General features: G+C 38.9%; 1 protein-coding gene across 1 annotated transcript in view; it reads right to left on the reverse strand.

Annotated features, from left to right (window-relative positions):
* UBP1 (upstream binding protein 1 (LBP-1a)) overlaps positions 1-5,549 on the reverse strand; it is a 43,773-nt gene extending 38,224 nt beyond the window's left edge. The window contains exon 1 of the mRNA XM_009894994.1: positions 5,476-5,549. Coding sequence (XP_009893296.1) covers positions 5,476-5,549 — 74 coding nt within the window. The remainder of the gene's footprint in view (positions 1-5,475) is intronic.
* Positions 5,550-17,272: the final 11,723 nt, after the last annotated feature.

Consider the following 17,272-nt stretch of genomic DNA (forward strand, 5'->3'; position numbering starts at 1 on the left):
GGCAGAGGCCAGCGGCCGGGAGGGGGGTGCCCGTCCCCGCCCTGCCTTCAGCCGGGCAGAAGTCGCCGCCCGGCAGCTCTTCAGGCACAAGGGGGGGCCGCGGTAATAAATAATGGCTCCGCTTTGGCCTCTCGAAGCCCTGCGTGCCCTTCAGCCTCGTCAAGCTCATAAGGCAAATTTTCTTACATCCCAGGAAGTCAACTTCTTATTCTGGGAGAAGGGAAGAAAAGGTAATAGAAAGCAAAGCGGTTCACTTGGCCTTGCTTTGACCTACAGCGTTGTCCATAGAACGCTGAGGAGGCTGCCCAAAAGAACCCAAACCATTGCAATCTAAAAGACATGTTAGCAGCCTTCAAAGTGAGGAGAAGAGAGAGAAAAAGACCAGCAAGCATGCAAGGCAGAAAAGTACTTATGCTTTATGTCTAGTATACATATGCTATAAATATACTACTTAGTGTGAGGAACAAAATCTCAACGCCTCCACGTCCTGGATTTGAGGTCTCCAGCTTGCTAAAACAAAAGTGTTCACAAATGCGAAGGCTCAACGTGGCACCTGCAAGCAGGGCTGACTTGGAAAAGGCTGGAGCTTGGAGGAACATAATCTCAGGTTAGAGCCCTTCTATCACCTAATTGCTAGAAGGAAGCTGCTCTAAATGGACATACAGCTAGCAGATATAGCTAACATCATCTTCAGGTTAAACTGCATCCACCTGTGGCAAGGTGAAAAGTGCACTACATATTGCATAGACATTTAATCTGTCTAGCCTTTGACTTGTTTCTTGGCCCATTTTATAGCACCTGAAGACCATTTTATATAGGTTTTCAGATGCATTAAGGCTCCTTTTCTCTCCTTTAAAAGGCCAAGCCAAGTTAAATCCATGTGTTTTCAAGTATCATCAAATTTGTTTTTCTGGGATATGAATTTATATTTTATAAAAATTACTAAAGTATCTTAATTATATACTATTATTTAAATTGATTATTTTATATTCTCCAAGGAAAGGATCCAAGAGGCAGCTAAGCTTAATAATTCTTACTGTTTATAATGGCCTGGCAGTTAGAGACGCCATGGGGGGATGCAAGGAAGAACTGGAACTGCCACAGAGGTTCAGATTTTAATCCCCGAGTCTCCTCTGGTCATAAAATATTTAGTCTATTGAGAGGGTGCTCATAGGGTAAGTAACCCAGACTTCCTGTAAAGAAGGGTTCTCAAAAAAACCTCAGATGTTAATCATTCAGAGGATTGTTAAATAATTTTATGAGAAGTTTCATTAAAATGATACACCCAGTGAGGAAACTACAGAAAAGTATTGAGAGTGTAGAATGTATTTTGATCATATAGTTACATGCTTTGAGCACAATTGCACAAGTTTTTCCAAAGATACAAGTCAGGAAGGCCCTACCTTCATTAATGATTAACAAAATACTAGCTGTTGTTCAAAACGTACATACGGCATCCTCAAAGATAAAGAGAAGCACACAGACCATGATTTATGATTTTTAAAGGCAATTTGTAAGTTAAAAGTCAACTGCCAGCTTCTCCAGAACATGGTACCAGTATTTTTGCTGCTGTAATTGACGTAAGAGTTCTCAGCCTGTCTGTGGATGGATGAACAATCCATCTGCATACAACAGGAAGCTTAAAAAAAGGGAAATATATGAAGAGGGCATGGGGCTTATGGACAAGTCACTAGCATAGGCACTACCTAACAAGTTACAGCTTTTAGTGAGAAGAACTGAAATTGCCATAGTTAAAATACCTCTTTAAAGCCTGACAACAACAATACCCAAATGATGGTATAATTTCAGTGACTGTTATGGGATGTTTGTGGTCCAGTTAATAAGTTAGCAGGCATTATTCAGCATACGACAATAGTGGCTACAGAGTTAGCTTAGACTACTGTCATTGCAGAATTTATGGAGTTATAATCGAGAGCTCAAACCTTACCCTAAGTGGACATTTGCAGACCTAAAGTAGACTTTGTACAAATAAGGTAGCATAAATAACACTAAAAACCACTTTTGTAAGTGATATAAAAGAAAGTGATTGTTTGTGGAAAACTAAAAGTAGTGCACTTTCTACTTCCGACAGTCAGAGAAGTAAGATGGGATCCAGGACCAGAGAAGCCAGATACGGTTTGATTTATGCATAGCAAAACTGGTTTATCTGCTTACTATACTTACATTAACATAGCTACATAGCAGTTACAAGATCATAAATTGATGATTTTTATACTGGGAATTATTTTCTTCTGACATAAATTCCAACCTCTGCTGAGGGTATCTTGAGCAGATACAGTAAGACCCATCTTCTCACAGTTCAGTCTTTAACAGTTGGGTAAAGCTTGTCCATGATAAGCAAACTGACTGTTAGCATTTCTGAAGATGTTATCGTTAGCTATTTTAGGACACAGTGTCCTTTTTCTGTTAAAATACGAGTATTACACTGCATATCTTTTTTCTTTCGCATTGTTTGTATCCCTGGCTAATTTACAACAAGTTTTCTGTAGAGGTTTGTGGTGTTTGTTTCTGTTTTGTTGTTTTTATAAAGTACAGGCCTGTGAGGCGTTTGCTTTCTTTGGGGCGGGTTCCTTGATGAGTCCTGTTCTTGGATCATCAGCTGAAGATCAGCAGTGCACACAAACACTGTTTCCCAGCCACATGGAGCCAACTCCAACGTACGGAGTTGTAGCTTCAGTGCAAATCAGTTCAAGTGCTCAACTTAAATCTCTAGTTTTTGTGATTATGATGCAGTGTTCTCAGATTTGCCAAAAGAGTTTAAAAATATCTTCAGGCAGGTAGTGATTACAAACAGAAACCTTGAAAACAATTTTTTTTCTATTCTATTTCTCAGTTTTTAAACGAGCCCTGTGATGTTTTTTAATGCCTACAGTTGATAGTCTGCATATTGTAGTATGAATGGTAGCTGCTCCCATAGCTTTTTTAATTTTTAATTGTAATTTTTCTGTTAGTCTTCCCATAATTTAACTTTCAGGATGATTTGTTGCTAAACTTATATACTGGCCTCATAGTCAGGGTGAATAGAGTCAAGTTTAAGGTATTTTAAAGACTAAGCAAATAAAGAATACTGATTTCTATTACAAAAGTAAAGTTGTTCTTTACGAGCAAGAGCCTTGACTGGAAAAATCGTCTGTATTTTGATGCTATCTGTATTCTACAGAAAATGAGAGTGGATTTAACCAAATAGGAACGACTGAAAATCCACATACTGTGCACCTCTTTTCCTAATAAAATTCCTATTCTGCAACATAGACAATATAAGCCCCATGCAGAGTCCCACGAAGTTAGGTATGTTTTGAGGATGAGATTGCAGAATTTGTGCCTAAATTGTAACTATTTGCTTATCAGTAAGGCTGAGAGCAGAGGCTACAGGACAGAGAAGACTCCGTATGCTTTATAGAATGATACTACTTTCCTCCTGGCTCTCTCCCAAGCTTTGCCTACACGTAAAGCATTCAAAACTTTCCAGTTGCCTGGTGGAATTGTATAAAACGGGAGCTTAAGCTCAGATTGCTTCTATAACCCTCTGAGCAGGTCAAATCCACAAGCCTAACTAGTCAGAGATGACATTCCCTGTGACCCTGCCATTCCATTTCTGCATACCCGTCACCAGACCCACCAATTGGAATTGGAGCCTTGATATAACAGAGAGCAAGCGCATGCAGCCGGAGCCTGATTTTGCAAATATATCTGCATAAATGTGTTCTAAGTCCAGTTTTACTGGGACAGGGGAGAAGGGGTCCTGGGACACTCCTTCCTCCATCTGCTCTTCACTAATGCTGGCTGGCATCCTCCCCAATGGACTTCAGTCCATTGCTGCTTCTATATATGCCTTATTGCCTCAGTCCAGACGCGGGACTGAGGCATGGTGCTTCACTAAGGGTGAAGCACTGAGGACAGAGCCAAACAACTTGACAATTATGACCAAACTGAACTCTAGTGTCTGAACTGATTTGTATCCTTTCTGCTTATGGTAATCATCGGGGCCAATCTTGTTAGCTCCTATACACAACGCTTAATTTATGGAAGTGTCCCCCGCTACGTTGTATTACGATACCAAAACACACACGATGCATGCTGCCATCAAAACCTAAAGGCAGGTGCTCAAAAGTGTGTGGAAAGAGTAACTTCAGAGGGACTCGAGTGGCAGATTTTTAGATAATGGTGGGGAAACAGAAGCAATGAAGACAGACAAGGACACGGTGAAAATAGGCCATGAGAGAGCACAGCCCTGAGAAAAGCTAGGAGAGGATATACCTCCTCTAGGCTGAATGGAGGCTGAAGAAGGGGGGACTGGAGTTGTGAATGGACATCCTCACTTTTCTCTGGCTGTTTGGTTCCTTTTGTACTGGGAACTGTGCATGTTGCTTATAAACAGAATTGCATCAGGGAACTCCAGCACCCATTCTTCATTTCTGTTTGACCGCTTAAGTCAATAGAAACAGCACTGTGTTTGCTACATACTTGCATTCGGCAATCTAAATTTCAAGTCACCCTGACCTTTGTATTGAAATGGATTAAATTTATAAAACTTCACTGCGGTTGCATTAGTTTCACACTTTGGAACCCAAATATAGCCTCAATTCCTTTGCTTTTTTTTTTTTTAAACCTAAAACTCAACACATTTCTAATAAGAACATGCTACTCAACAATTCTGTAAGAGCAGAAGTAATGTTGTGATACAGCAATAGGTGTGAGACTATCAACATACAAAAAGCCATATCAAAGTAGATGATTAAACACTATCATGTTTACATACATGGTATTTAGCCAAAAAGTAATAAGCTAAAGTTTAATACAGAGAGTGAACCACATTATAAATTGAAACTCAATTAACATCAAGATTATCTGGATAGCTCTTGTCAAAGCGTAATAATTTTTAATTATAAGAAAAATTTGAATACTGTACACAAATAATATTTTAGTCATGAGGAGGTAAAGTAAGTTCGTAGCTCACAGGAATGTGCTGATGCAATAAGCTATATATTGCATCAGAATTTCAATGCAAAGCATTTAGGCAATGAGCCTGGACTGATAGGACAAGCAGCCCATAGTCCTGATCCTGCAGGTCAGCTGAGCTTCAGCACATAATCAAAGCAGACATGAAACATCAAGGTATTTATAAGTCTGTATGACTTCATCTAAACAGAGTTTTATCTACAGACTGTGAACATAATTTGAAAAAGAAAAATCACATTAAGCAGCAAAACATTCCTATCTGTTACTGGCACACATGTATGGTGGCATGGTTTGTGAAAATCGGGGAGCTACAGGAAAGCGAATCTCCACTGTGTTGACTGTACTGCTCAAACTGTTCTCAAAGGGTCTACGATCACCAGCTCTGTCTGAAAGCTTGAACTTGGTAATTAGCAAAGGCTATGCAGTCCGCATTCTCATGTCTTATAGCATTATAATTGTTGTTATTATTTAAAATCACCCCCATTCTTTTCTTACCGCAGGTAGCTGCTGTTGCTGGTTGGATACTGGTGATGGTGATAATGTTCAGGCTGGCTGTGCCAGAAAAGCATTTTGGGATGAGATGAAGCGTTGTGCTCAGCTAAGAGATGGTCACTGCAGTGATGGGAGAGAGGGAAGAGAAAACAAATACACACATTCAGATTAAAGTTGCAGTTGTGTTCCTCTCACACTTTTATATTTAGCTGCTGCCAGCAAGTTTGCCGGTGTCACTCTCTCCAGAAGAGGCAGGTAGCTGAAATCTTGGCTGGTTCCCACCTACTCTTCTGCTCCCCATCCTTGCTGCGCTGTTAGCTGCTGCCCAGCTGCAAGGCTTTATTACTAGCTGATGTGACATCAAGCGCATCTCAGACCTCACCAGCATCCCCCTTGATCTCCTGCCCCTCCCTCCGCGCTGTCAGAGCATCACTGAGCAGAGCTGTGCGTTACGGAGCCAGGAGAAAAAGCTGTTTCGTAGCACTTCTGCCTCAGATAGGTATACAGCTCCCTCTTTACGCAGTCCACTTGGAGTACTTGAACACTGTAACCTGCTTAGGCACGACTAACTGAAGAGAAAAGAAAAAAGGTGGAACATATAATGATCTCTTTAAGGCGAGCAAGATGCCTTCTCAGTAGCATTTAGACTGTATCCTGTTTGCCTGTTCATTCTGTACAAGTTCAAGTGGCAGGCTACTAGACTACAGCTTTATAGTTACCTTCTTGCCATTAAAAAAGATTTTAAAAAACCCCAATGAAAACATTGTCAAATGGCAGGGAAAATATTTACTCCAACACCCACCCTCGCACACACACACTTGAGGGAAAGATCATATTCGGATGCAAACCAGCTGCTTGGTGCACTCATGTCTCAGCGCCATTTGCTTGCCTGGTTTGCAGCCAGGACTGTAATCTCTGCTTTAAAACACACAAAATAGCACTGGTTGATCCTGCTAAGGCCTTGACACTCAGAAATAAAAAGGGCACACATCCAAAAACCTAATTTGAAAATAGTTACCTGCAGAGGGCACCCATTCTGCTTGAAATAGGAAGGACTACTGACAAATAATAGTAGTTTGCTAATTTTTGTGTGTTGTTTTGGTGTTTGTTTTTTGGGTTTTTTTTGGTTTGGTTTTGTGGTTGTTTTTTTTTAAAAAAAACACCACCCGTACACAAACACACATTGCTTGTTCCTTGCAGTTCATTCTATTAAAGAGATACTTTTAAAAGGTATTGCAATATTGTGACAACACTCAGGCTACGAAAAACAGAATATCAAAGAGCAAGGTTCTGGAAAACAAAAAGGAATTATTTCTTATTAGAGTGATAGTAATATCCAGCAGTCAAAAATACTTTAAATAAACAATATTGTTGGTTGTTTTTTTTCATAGCATGAAGCAGTTCTCCTTTAACTTACCATTCGTACTCAACATCAAACACCCCAAACAAAAAGCAAAGGCCAGGATAATAATAGAAGAGGAACTGTAAATATGGGAAGAGAAAAACACACCCACATGTGATGCTGTCCAGAAAAGCAGACAAGAATTGGAACTGCTGAATTAGCGATTCTAAGAGATTATTCTCTTCCAAGAGGCACCTAGGTACCTCAAAGAGAGCTGTCATAACACAGACCTGCTTGTGTACATGAATTGATCTTCACTGCAGCAAGGATGAGAGCTGGAGGGGTCTTTTCAAGGTTAGTTTTTCCACTGACATATCTGTATGTAACTACATACTCTCAATAAGCACCCTCCTAGCAGATGTAAAGGGTTGCATGAGTCCTAGTGATGACTGCTGCATTTTTTTAATAATTAATTCAATTTCAGTGACTGTAGAAAAGCAGTTTGTATCCTGCTATCCAGTTTGCTCCATCTACTGGCAAGTTGTAAAATAAAATCTCTGTCTCCAGCCCTGGATTTAGGCAAAGGTGTCACGTGTGTACAGTGCGTTGTGTATTTGGAAGCCTCATTTCCCTTTGCACTGATTATTCTCAAGAAAAGGACTACACATCCCTCAATCCACTTTCAGAATCTTCCCTTGGGGCTGACATGAGCTTCCCAAATAGAAGTCACAGAACAAAACAAATGCCTACTCTGTATTTCTATTAAGTGTCAAGACTAAAACCACCAATTCCCCGTAACTTGAAGGGCTTTCAGTCCCTAGCACAGAATGGCTCCCACCTCCATGCACATCCTGCAGAGCTCAACGTGGCTTTAAATTATCAGGCACTTTTTTTCCTCCCAAAGCGGCCTGTTGTTTTGACAGATGCTGGTTTGTCAAAATGCAGGTGGGAACGCTGCGGTTTTGATCAGTTTTTTTGTGAAATCCAGGACAGAACTTGTAAGCAAAAGCAATTGAGATTCCCAGACTAATCAGTAGCCTTTTTTTTTATATATATATATATGCACATACATATTTACATCTACATAGGTATACTAAAAACCTGCCCTCCTAATTTTTATCTTTAGCACAGTAGACTTCCGTCTACTGTAGAATTAATTTTTGTATTTTTTTGATATTTTTAAGTAACACAAGCACAGCATATCAGGATTTGTTCTTATGTCACAGAATCATAGAACAGTTTAGGTTGGAAGGGACCTTGAAGACCACCTAGTTCCAACCCCCCTGCCATGGGCAGGAACACCTCCCACTAGACCAGGTTGCTCAAGACACAGAACTTGCTGTAGTTGCAAAGAGCCACCCCAGCGGAGCCGGGGCAAGCAGTTGCAGATGAGGCTACTGGCCTGGGTTTACCCCGTGTATTTGGAGCGTGGATAGTGAGTGGGAGCTGTTAGGCCTGGTTAGTTCAGTTCTCTGATGTCAGTCCTCTCTGTCATTAGCTTGCCCAGCTATTAACAAAGCTTTGATTCTACCGACCACACGAGCAGGTCATAATAAGACAGCAGCATCACAGCAAATGTACCCATTCAGTCTCTTACCTTCATTTGATTATGCTTTTGCAGACTAAAAATAACCGAGTCATTGGTTATATCCAAAAAGCTACTGCCTAGAGGAGATGGTGTGTATTAGTAGAGGAAAGTGAAACAATGAAGGCTATTCTGATCTCAGTTTCTAAGTACCTCCTTCTTATGAAAGGCAGAAGTTCAAGAGCTGTGTTACGGCTACCCCTCATGGTATGCAAACTAATGCAAACTTGAGAGTGGGGCCACAAAGGCTGCTGCTACAAACCATCATATCCCACTGCGACCACTGTTCCCAACAGTGCAGAACCAAATCTTGTGGACTTCCGTGCAAAAGCATTGTGTGGAAATTTGCCCCTTTTTTTTCCCTCCAAGGGTTGACAGAACTCTTGATGCATCATTCATAGAAGCTTTGAGTTCCTTGTATGGAAAGTACTAGACAGAACATGTAGGAAAGATGTTATTATTCAAACTGAAATTAAACACTACCAAAAAATTATCGTATTTTTCTTTCTTCTCTTTACAGTCTTGTGCTTTGATTGAACTTTGTTGCAAACAGTATATGGGTAAAACTTCAAAGTACAGTATAGCTTAGTTTTTTCAATCAGGATAAACTTCCCAGCTTACATTTAATTCTGGTGTTTTGCCTCGTGAAGCACTGTATGTTCCCCACACCCACACCTGCTGCCCTTGACTAACCTCTAGACATAAAGGTATGTGGTTACACGGTCTTGCAAGTTTGGGGACAAATAAGGTGAGTTTTTTACCTTGTCCTGTTTATTGTTAAGGGGCTATTTTTGTTTCTTGCTTTATAATCAGCCCAGTAAGTACTAAAACAGATCTCAGCAAAGGAGCATTGTATACACAAACAACAAGACGTTATTTATTTAAAACATCTCGTGCTTTAAAGCTTGTGTATGGCATGCAAAGTCCAACCTGAAATTTAAGGTGGGGAGGCTAATGTTTTGCTAACGAGTGGGTCTGCACTGCAGTTAAGTACTTTAGCATATGGTGCCTGAAAACTTTAATTGTTGGGTTTTTCCATTAGCAGCATTCAAAATGATGATATCTCTTAAGGTATCACTCAATTTGCTAATCTCTTTTACAGTGATCAGACGCCTCACTGCATTTTCTGATTGCCCTTCTAAGAACTACAGCAAATGACACTGAATACTGGTATTATAACTGGTTATATACACAGAATGTCCTCTTTGCTCTTTGTTTTTAGCAAATAAAAATTATTCTACAGAAAACGACACATGGAAAAACTCCAATCAGGTACCATGTAAGACATGGTAAATTCAGTATATATTCTGAAAAATCTATTTAAAGGGAGTTTTTGCTGCCCAGTGATTTTTTGTTGTGCTTAAAATGCTAGGTCAGTTTAAAATCAGAATACAGGTTTACATGTATGCAGCAGCAATCCCTACACACTTCAGCTCCAAAACAGTATAGAGGGGAAAGTGGTGCTACTTTAATGCACCCTGTTTGGCCTTTGGACTCTTTTTGGTTGTTTAAGAGTTGCTGCCAAATGCAGGGTAACTTTGGAATAAGAACACCTGTCAAACCAGACCTTGGTGACTCCGTTCACCTAAATCACTATGTAACAGTGAGGTATTCATGTCTAGATGATACTCCGTGCTTGGATGGGCTGGGTACCTGCCATACATGTACATGAAAGGGGCTGAAACATATTTCTAGCCCTTCCTTGTATGGACTTCTGAATACACTACCTCTCTGTCTCCGATACACATTGCTAGCCGGACTGTATTCATTGCCACTACTATAATGAACTTAAAACGCGGACAGGTAACAATCAGAAGCAAGACAAACTTCTGCATGTGATCTGTCGCTGCGCCGACTTGCAGTTCTCACCACGCATCTCCTGACACATTGAGAGTGGACCCAGCCCAGTCCTATTCCTGTCTGGCCATCTGAAGGCGGCAACCACTGCTAACAGTCCGTCTGCAAACAGCAACGCACTGTCTCTTTAGTGCTGTAAAAGATAAGCAGTAATGCCCACATGTTCTCCATGTCCACCTGCCACCTTTACTCTGGCTTGTTGGCTGGTTTTAGACATCCTAATCTGGTCCTGCTTAACACTGAAGCACCGTAAGGACTACTGCATTTACCAGTCCTTCCTCTGTGATAGGATGTGTTCTTCTCAAGAACTCTTGAGAAGCAGGGCTGCCAACAAGAAAAAAAAAAAAGGGGGAGGCGGGGAATAGGAAAACCCATAAAGAACATTTTTGGTAGACCTCCTAAATTCCAGTAGAAATCTTAGGACACTACAAGCACAGAGAAAGGCAACGCATCATGGGCTATCTGACCAGGATGGCATGCTGACAGCACTGAGCACACTAAATACTGCAACAGCTCCTTGTGATCACTTTGATGAGATACGTTAGATGTATAGGAGACCCTGTGCTTGGACTTGCTTCAGTGCCTCCTTGATACGAGCCCCTTAGAAAACTAACTTCATATGTAAAAGAAAAACATGGATATCTTCCAATGCCTTGAGTGTCAGTTTACAAAATACATAGGTTTAGCTTTTTCTGAAGCATGCCGGGTATGCTCCTTTCCCCACGGAATCTATCCCCTTTAAAAGAAAAGTCTGAAAGTCTCCATTGCAAGGTGTTACTGCTCTGCAATTTGTTCCTTCGTAGTCATATTCCTCACGTAACCTACTTCTGAATGTAGAGGGATGCGATTAAGGTGCCGAGGTATGAAATGAGGAATAAATGTCTTACTGACTTCAGACCTTATGAGATGGAGGCATGGTAGGTATTACCTTTGCTTTCTGCTGTTTCTTCTGCTGCCTCTTAGGAAGACTTAAAGGCTTGCAAAGGAACCGATCATATAGAGATCATCTATAGGCATAAAGAGATTTAGACAGCAACACTGCCAGAGAAAATCTGGATTTAGCCCACCCATCGTACCTCAATCAAAACTTAACGTAGCAGGTTTTTACGGCTGTGGCAAAGGACCGAGTCAGCTTTTTTTCAGAAGATTCAGAAGTCCGTAAAGGTATACAAGTTCAGGTGTTTGTTATTCTGCCATTCTATTCTTGCTGTGCACCTACTTGGTAGCCTAAACAAATCAGTATTTGGACTCGCAAACTGCTGTGGCAATGTAGGCTTCCCGCATGTTCTGACACAGAATAGACAACTCAGTTCCTTCTCATTCCTAATGGACAAAGTCCCTTTTACCTGAGGCTCTGAGTCAGCTTTGGTACTCTGCCAGGTCTAACAATTTTCTAGTATCGTGCTCTCTTGGCTTTGCAGAAAAAAATCTTCCAGCATCACTGTTTTCCTCTTAATTCCCAATGCAGAAAGCAAAACATTGTGTATTCCAAGAAAATCCCCTTCCTAAAAACAGTACAATCCACATGGGAATTTTAGGACTTTAAGAACAAGAGCTAGAATTTACAAGGGGTGAAATTAAATATATGTACCCTGTCTCTCTCCTCATACTCTGTAACAACACTGTTGTCTTCCACTTAACAGGGCAAAAAAAAATATCTCCTTTCTTATAAGGTTCAAGAAGCAATGGCTCATTAACAGACTTCTGAGAAACAGCAGCCTCTGGTGATATCAGCAGTTACTTCTGAGTAAGGTTTTAAGGTTTTGTCTGACAATTTCTGAACAATCGTACCATCCAATTAAGATTTCTTTTCTTAGGCAAATACAGGCTATATAAGTAGTGGCGCATGAAAACTCCTTAGGGAAAACAGGTAATTTCATCTGGGTAAAATAGTTCAATTGATTTAGTTGGCCAACAAGGCCCCAGGTGTTAACTGAAGGATCACAAACCGTATGAAACACCTCAGAATTTCTCTACTTAAAATATAACCATCTATAATGACATTTGGCACGGTGTAAAAACGCTTTATCCACATCAGTTTAAGTTGCATGGAACGGACAAAAAAACAGGCCAGAAATTACTATTTTACCAGATTAGAGGCTTTTTTGCACTTGCATACCATTACAGTTATGTTTCAAGTGTATTACTTCAGATTAGCAGATAGATTAAGCATTTTAAAACATGCTAATCTGCAATTCTAATTGAAACAGACACATCCACCACCCACCCAGGCTTGCACTTCAGCTGTTTAAACCAAGCTGAAATCACAGTTTCCTTGTCTTCCCTGCTATTTAAACAGGAACTACATATGCTCAGGCTAAACAAACTACGCTAAGAATGTTGTTGTGGGTTTTTTTGTTTTTTGGTTTTTTTTTTATTCCTCCCCACCCCCATACAGGCAGACCCTCAGAGCCCAGGAAAGATGTTCACTTTTGCCAGCATGTCAGGCAGAAGTTTCTGACCCCAGGGTGCTGCTGGAGGACCAGTCTGAGGATGAAGGGAGCTCCCGGCTCTGCCATGGGCAGAGATGAATAGATAACTAACCAGTCCAGCTCATTTTTGAGAATGTCTGTCTACTGCCTAACTTAAAACTGTACGTTTGTTTTTACTGGTACAAACCTTCCTTCAACACACAGGCACTACCTCTGAATGTAGCCTGACACAGAGTTAACAGAACTGACCCCAGTACTGATTTCAGTATGAGTTTATAGAGGTCCAAAGATCTGCATTGGTGGACAATAGCACCATCTAGGACAGGAAGCACAATAAAAATGGAAGACTTGTAAAACTTTGATGCCCAAGATAAAGTTTAGTTACCTTTATACCTCCTGCCAATGCTAACAAGTCTGGATATCAAACAGTTATATGCAGGTATGTTATTTTTTCCACCAAAGAAAGATTTTCCATGTGTTGCTATCCAGCATTATTTCCGATCTTACTCCCTCAAAATAGGCTTCTTTAGGATCAGTTCTATCTACCTAGAATACATCAAGAGTTACAGCATTTTTAGATTTGTTAGAAATCCTACAGTGTTCAAAACTGCTCGCAAAATGCCATTTAGAAGTTTCCAAGAGCTACTGTTTAACAGCAATTTATAAACATGTCTGAGCAGAAATTACCTATTAGCAAACTTTCCTCAGCAGGCAACTTCTCAGTAAACATGCTGATTATCCTAAAATTCTATCAGCAAACGAAGAAACTTCTTTAACTAGGACAATCAAAGCTGCACAGCTTGAGAACCCTGAGGTCTTAAAATGTGCAAGTATACACAATGTAGAAAAAAAAAATAACTCAAGTTTTTGGTTTTTTTTTTTTTTTTGGCCAGACTAGTACAATTAGTTTCTCAAACTTCCCAAATTACTGTAAATCTTCTGTGCTTTAACAAAAAAAGACAGAAAAATTTTAATCTGTTTAAGAGAACGTTTATAATATACAAAGCAAATCTTTAAAATATATGCTTCTAAAGAACTGGAACACTTAATTACGAAAAGTAGTGGGGAAAATGTAAGAAGTTTTCTTTAGAGAATGTAATATGAATATTGACTTTCACTTTACCTGGAAGTGGATTGCAACTGCAAAACTGATCATTTTACTGTTTGAATTGTGGGAAAACAGTTTTCTTTCTGTAGATAATCCTCCAATTCCCAAACTGCCTATTTTCACTATCCCATCACAGGGAATAACTGTAGCATAACTCAACAAATTTATTCCTGAAGATTATTTTCTCTATTATGATTGTTCTCAAAGGGACAACGTCCTATTCGGAATTTGAATTCTTTTGCTGAAAATTAAACTGTGAGCAGTTCAGGCCTGAATCCTCAATAGGCTTTTTACATTAGTATGTTTGTGAATTTACTCAAACATTTAAACACTCAGAAACTGCTAAGAATATGTATTTCAGGATACAAACGTTTGTGCTTTTTACTCTGGGACTCAGACCACAAATAATAAACACAACTCGATCTGTTCCAACCTTTATCTTCAAAAACAAGCAAGCAACCAAACTCATGAACAGTTACATTATCAGCTCTCCTTTCAATTTACATCACTATCCCAACCTCCTTCCAAGACTTCAGCTGAACATAATGTGTTACTCAAAATTCTTTAAAGCAAATGACATCCAAGTCAGAGACATCCAAGACATGCACTTCCTATCCTGATCATGCATGTAGCTTTCTTTCCTTCTTCCTCTTTTTTTTTAAGCCCGAACCAAACTTTTAAGAATTACATTTTAGTATTCAAATGACTGCAATGACCTAACTTTACAGAATATTAGAAATAACATACAGAAACCTTTTCTGAAAGAACAGCAACCTAAAATTGTCCTAATTTTTCCCAGATCTTTATGCTAATCCATTAGAGAAACCACCTCCAGCAGGAACATAAGGCATGACTAATCATAGCTCGAATTTCACTGGGCTAATGTATATTTATAATATAGGAAATGAAGGCAAGAAGCAATGCAGTAAATTTGATAACTGGCTGCAGCAGAAATAATTTTGGTGCAAATTCTTCCATTCTGATGGCTCCATGTAATATAAACAGATTCTATCCACTACAGCAACCCCATCTTTGTTGGAAACAGAACTAGACATATCATAAGTAAAATATTCATTTAAATATATTGCATTTAGATTTTTAATACATGGGATATCCACACTTAGAACATTTAAAGATGGCTTAGAAGCAAAACTGAGGGACAAACTTTGTCTAAGTATCTTCCTCCCTCCCTGGTGCAAAAATTTTCAGTCATATAGGGGATAAAAACATTTCTTTCTTACCAACTTTTGTTTACACATAAAAAAAATTAGGTTAATCCAGAATATATATTGTATGTTTCAATAACTTATTTTTTCAGCATGAAATATCATATTCAAAAGATGACAAACAGCAGTCAGCTTGAAATGATCTTCTGAAAATAAGTGTTACCTGTAGAAAAAGCAGGAATAACATACAGGACTATTAAGCTTAGAATTTGTGCAATTTTTTTTAAGTGACCTTTTGTATAATCAAAATGTAAACTACAAGACTGTAGACTGAAAAACATTTTTGAAATATTAAAAAAAAATAAAATGCAAACAATGTATAATGTACAAATAAATGAAACAGTAAACAAGAAATCTGTCTAGATGAAGGAAATTGGGTGTTTGTAAAGGTTCTGTTCAATTTCTAAACCACATTTTTGTCTAGCAGACCTATATTCACAGCATGTTCTCAAATGCCAAGTCAGATTCAGCAACAAGAGTATATAAAGAAACATCATTTGGACACACAAAACATGAAGATTAAGATAATTTTTTTTTTAAAACCAATGTCGTATCAATTGCATTTATAACTTTTTCTTATAGCATGTGATCAAATAAACCAGAGAAACAGAATGTATACATTGCTAATTTTTTAAGTAATGTTATGTACATTTTATTGCCAGTATATGCACAATGGTAAGCATAGAACTATAAATACACAATGTAATTAAACAGTAGAAAACAACAAGGATGTTACACGTAACAAAGGAAAGAAAGAAGATACTATTTTCTTGATGTAGCTGCTAAAAAGGGCTAGCGATGAGTTATGAGTCTTGGTTTTAAGTCTTTACATATATTTCTACAACTTTTCCTCCAAATAAATCTCTGCAATGGCATTGCTTCTTTATCAACCACATCTCGGCTCTTTCTCTTGCATTCACTTCAAACTAAAGTGAAAACAACCTTTCATATAACTACAAGCATCTGACTTATTTTTTCATTCAGTTTTGCTTTTCAGGGTTCCGAGCAAGTAAAGTGTATAAGTAGTTTCTCATGGTATTTGGCTGCAGTGTTGAAGAATAGAGTTTTGAATACACATTAAGTGAAAATTTGGAAAAAAAAATAAAGAAGATTTTCTGTAGATAGTTCTTCCACTGGGTGCTATATGCAGCAGCTCAGTCAAAAATTAGTCACCCTGAAGAGGTAGAGAGAATTTTAGCCTAGCATAGATCATCATCCTTGGCATCGTTATTTTTTCTCTCTTATCAGGATACACTTCCTACAACTAAACAACATCACAGTCAAAGGGAAAAAAAGTCAGGAAAAAAAAAAAAAGTTCCACCATTCCTGGGAAGGGCACTGTTTCATCCCAGTTCTCAGTTAATTAGCTTGCTGCTTATATCCAAGACCAAAAAGAAGAAATAGAAAAAAGAAAAAGACAACATTTAGGGACACATTTACTTGATCTTTGTTCTCTTTCCATTATCAAGTTCATAAATACAAAGAACCATTATTCACAATAAACTTACTCTTTTTTCAAAACTGGAAAAACAAACCCTGGAAACATTTCCACACCTTAATCCAGATGGGTCTTGAGGATGCTATTCAAGAAAACCATGCAAATAATTTGGTGCAGCTTTCCCAACTCCAAAATATATAATTTTTTTTTTTTTTTTTTAAATTAAAAGGTGGCAAGATCCATAGCATTTGTGACTATTCTCCCTCCCCCCCATTTAAATTCAATGCAGAAAATCTTGGTGCTTTTAGGAAGGTAACGAATAAAGTTTTCTGCACTGTTGTCATAAAATCCCATGTGAGTTACAATACAAGACTACTTGTTCCAGCAATTAGGTTGAGAGGAAACATTCTAGTGATAAAGATAAATACATACTGAGCATGCTTGGGCAGAGCACTCCATTCTGAAGCATCCTGCTTGAAGAACGAAAGGTGACAAGGATGGTTCACGTCCATCAAGTGACCATTAACTCTGCTGCTCAAAAGCAGACTGCCACACTATCACCAGGTCAGCAACGCTACCCTGAAAGGGCTGTCTTCCACATTAAGAGGTACTGGTTGTACCAGTCCTCTACTGCGCACACCGAATTCTTATTTATGCAACAAACATACAACCAATGAACAATATCACTTTTACAGAACTGGATCAATCCAGCTTTTTTTTTTATAGGCGTATTTCTCAATCTCCAGAATATCCCAAACAAGATGTAAATAAGATGATGAACCACCAACACAGTGAACGAGTCTCACTGCAGT

Source organism: Charadrius vociferus, unplaced genomic scaffold (assembly GCF_000708025.1).
Source record: "Charadrius vociferus isolate BGI_N301 unplaced genomic scaffold, ASM70802v2 scaffold51, whole genome shotgun sequence".
Classification (NCBI taxonomy): Eukaryota; Metazoa; Chordata; class Aves; order Charadriiformes; family Charadriidae; genus Charadrius; species Charadrius vociferus.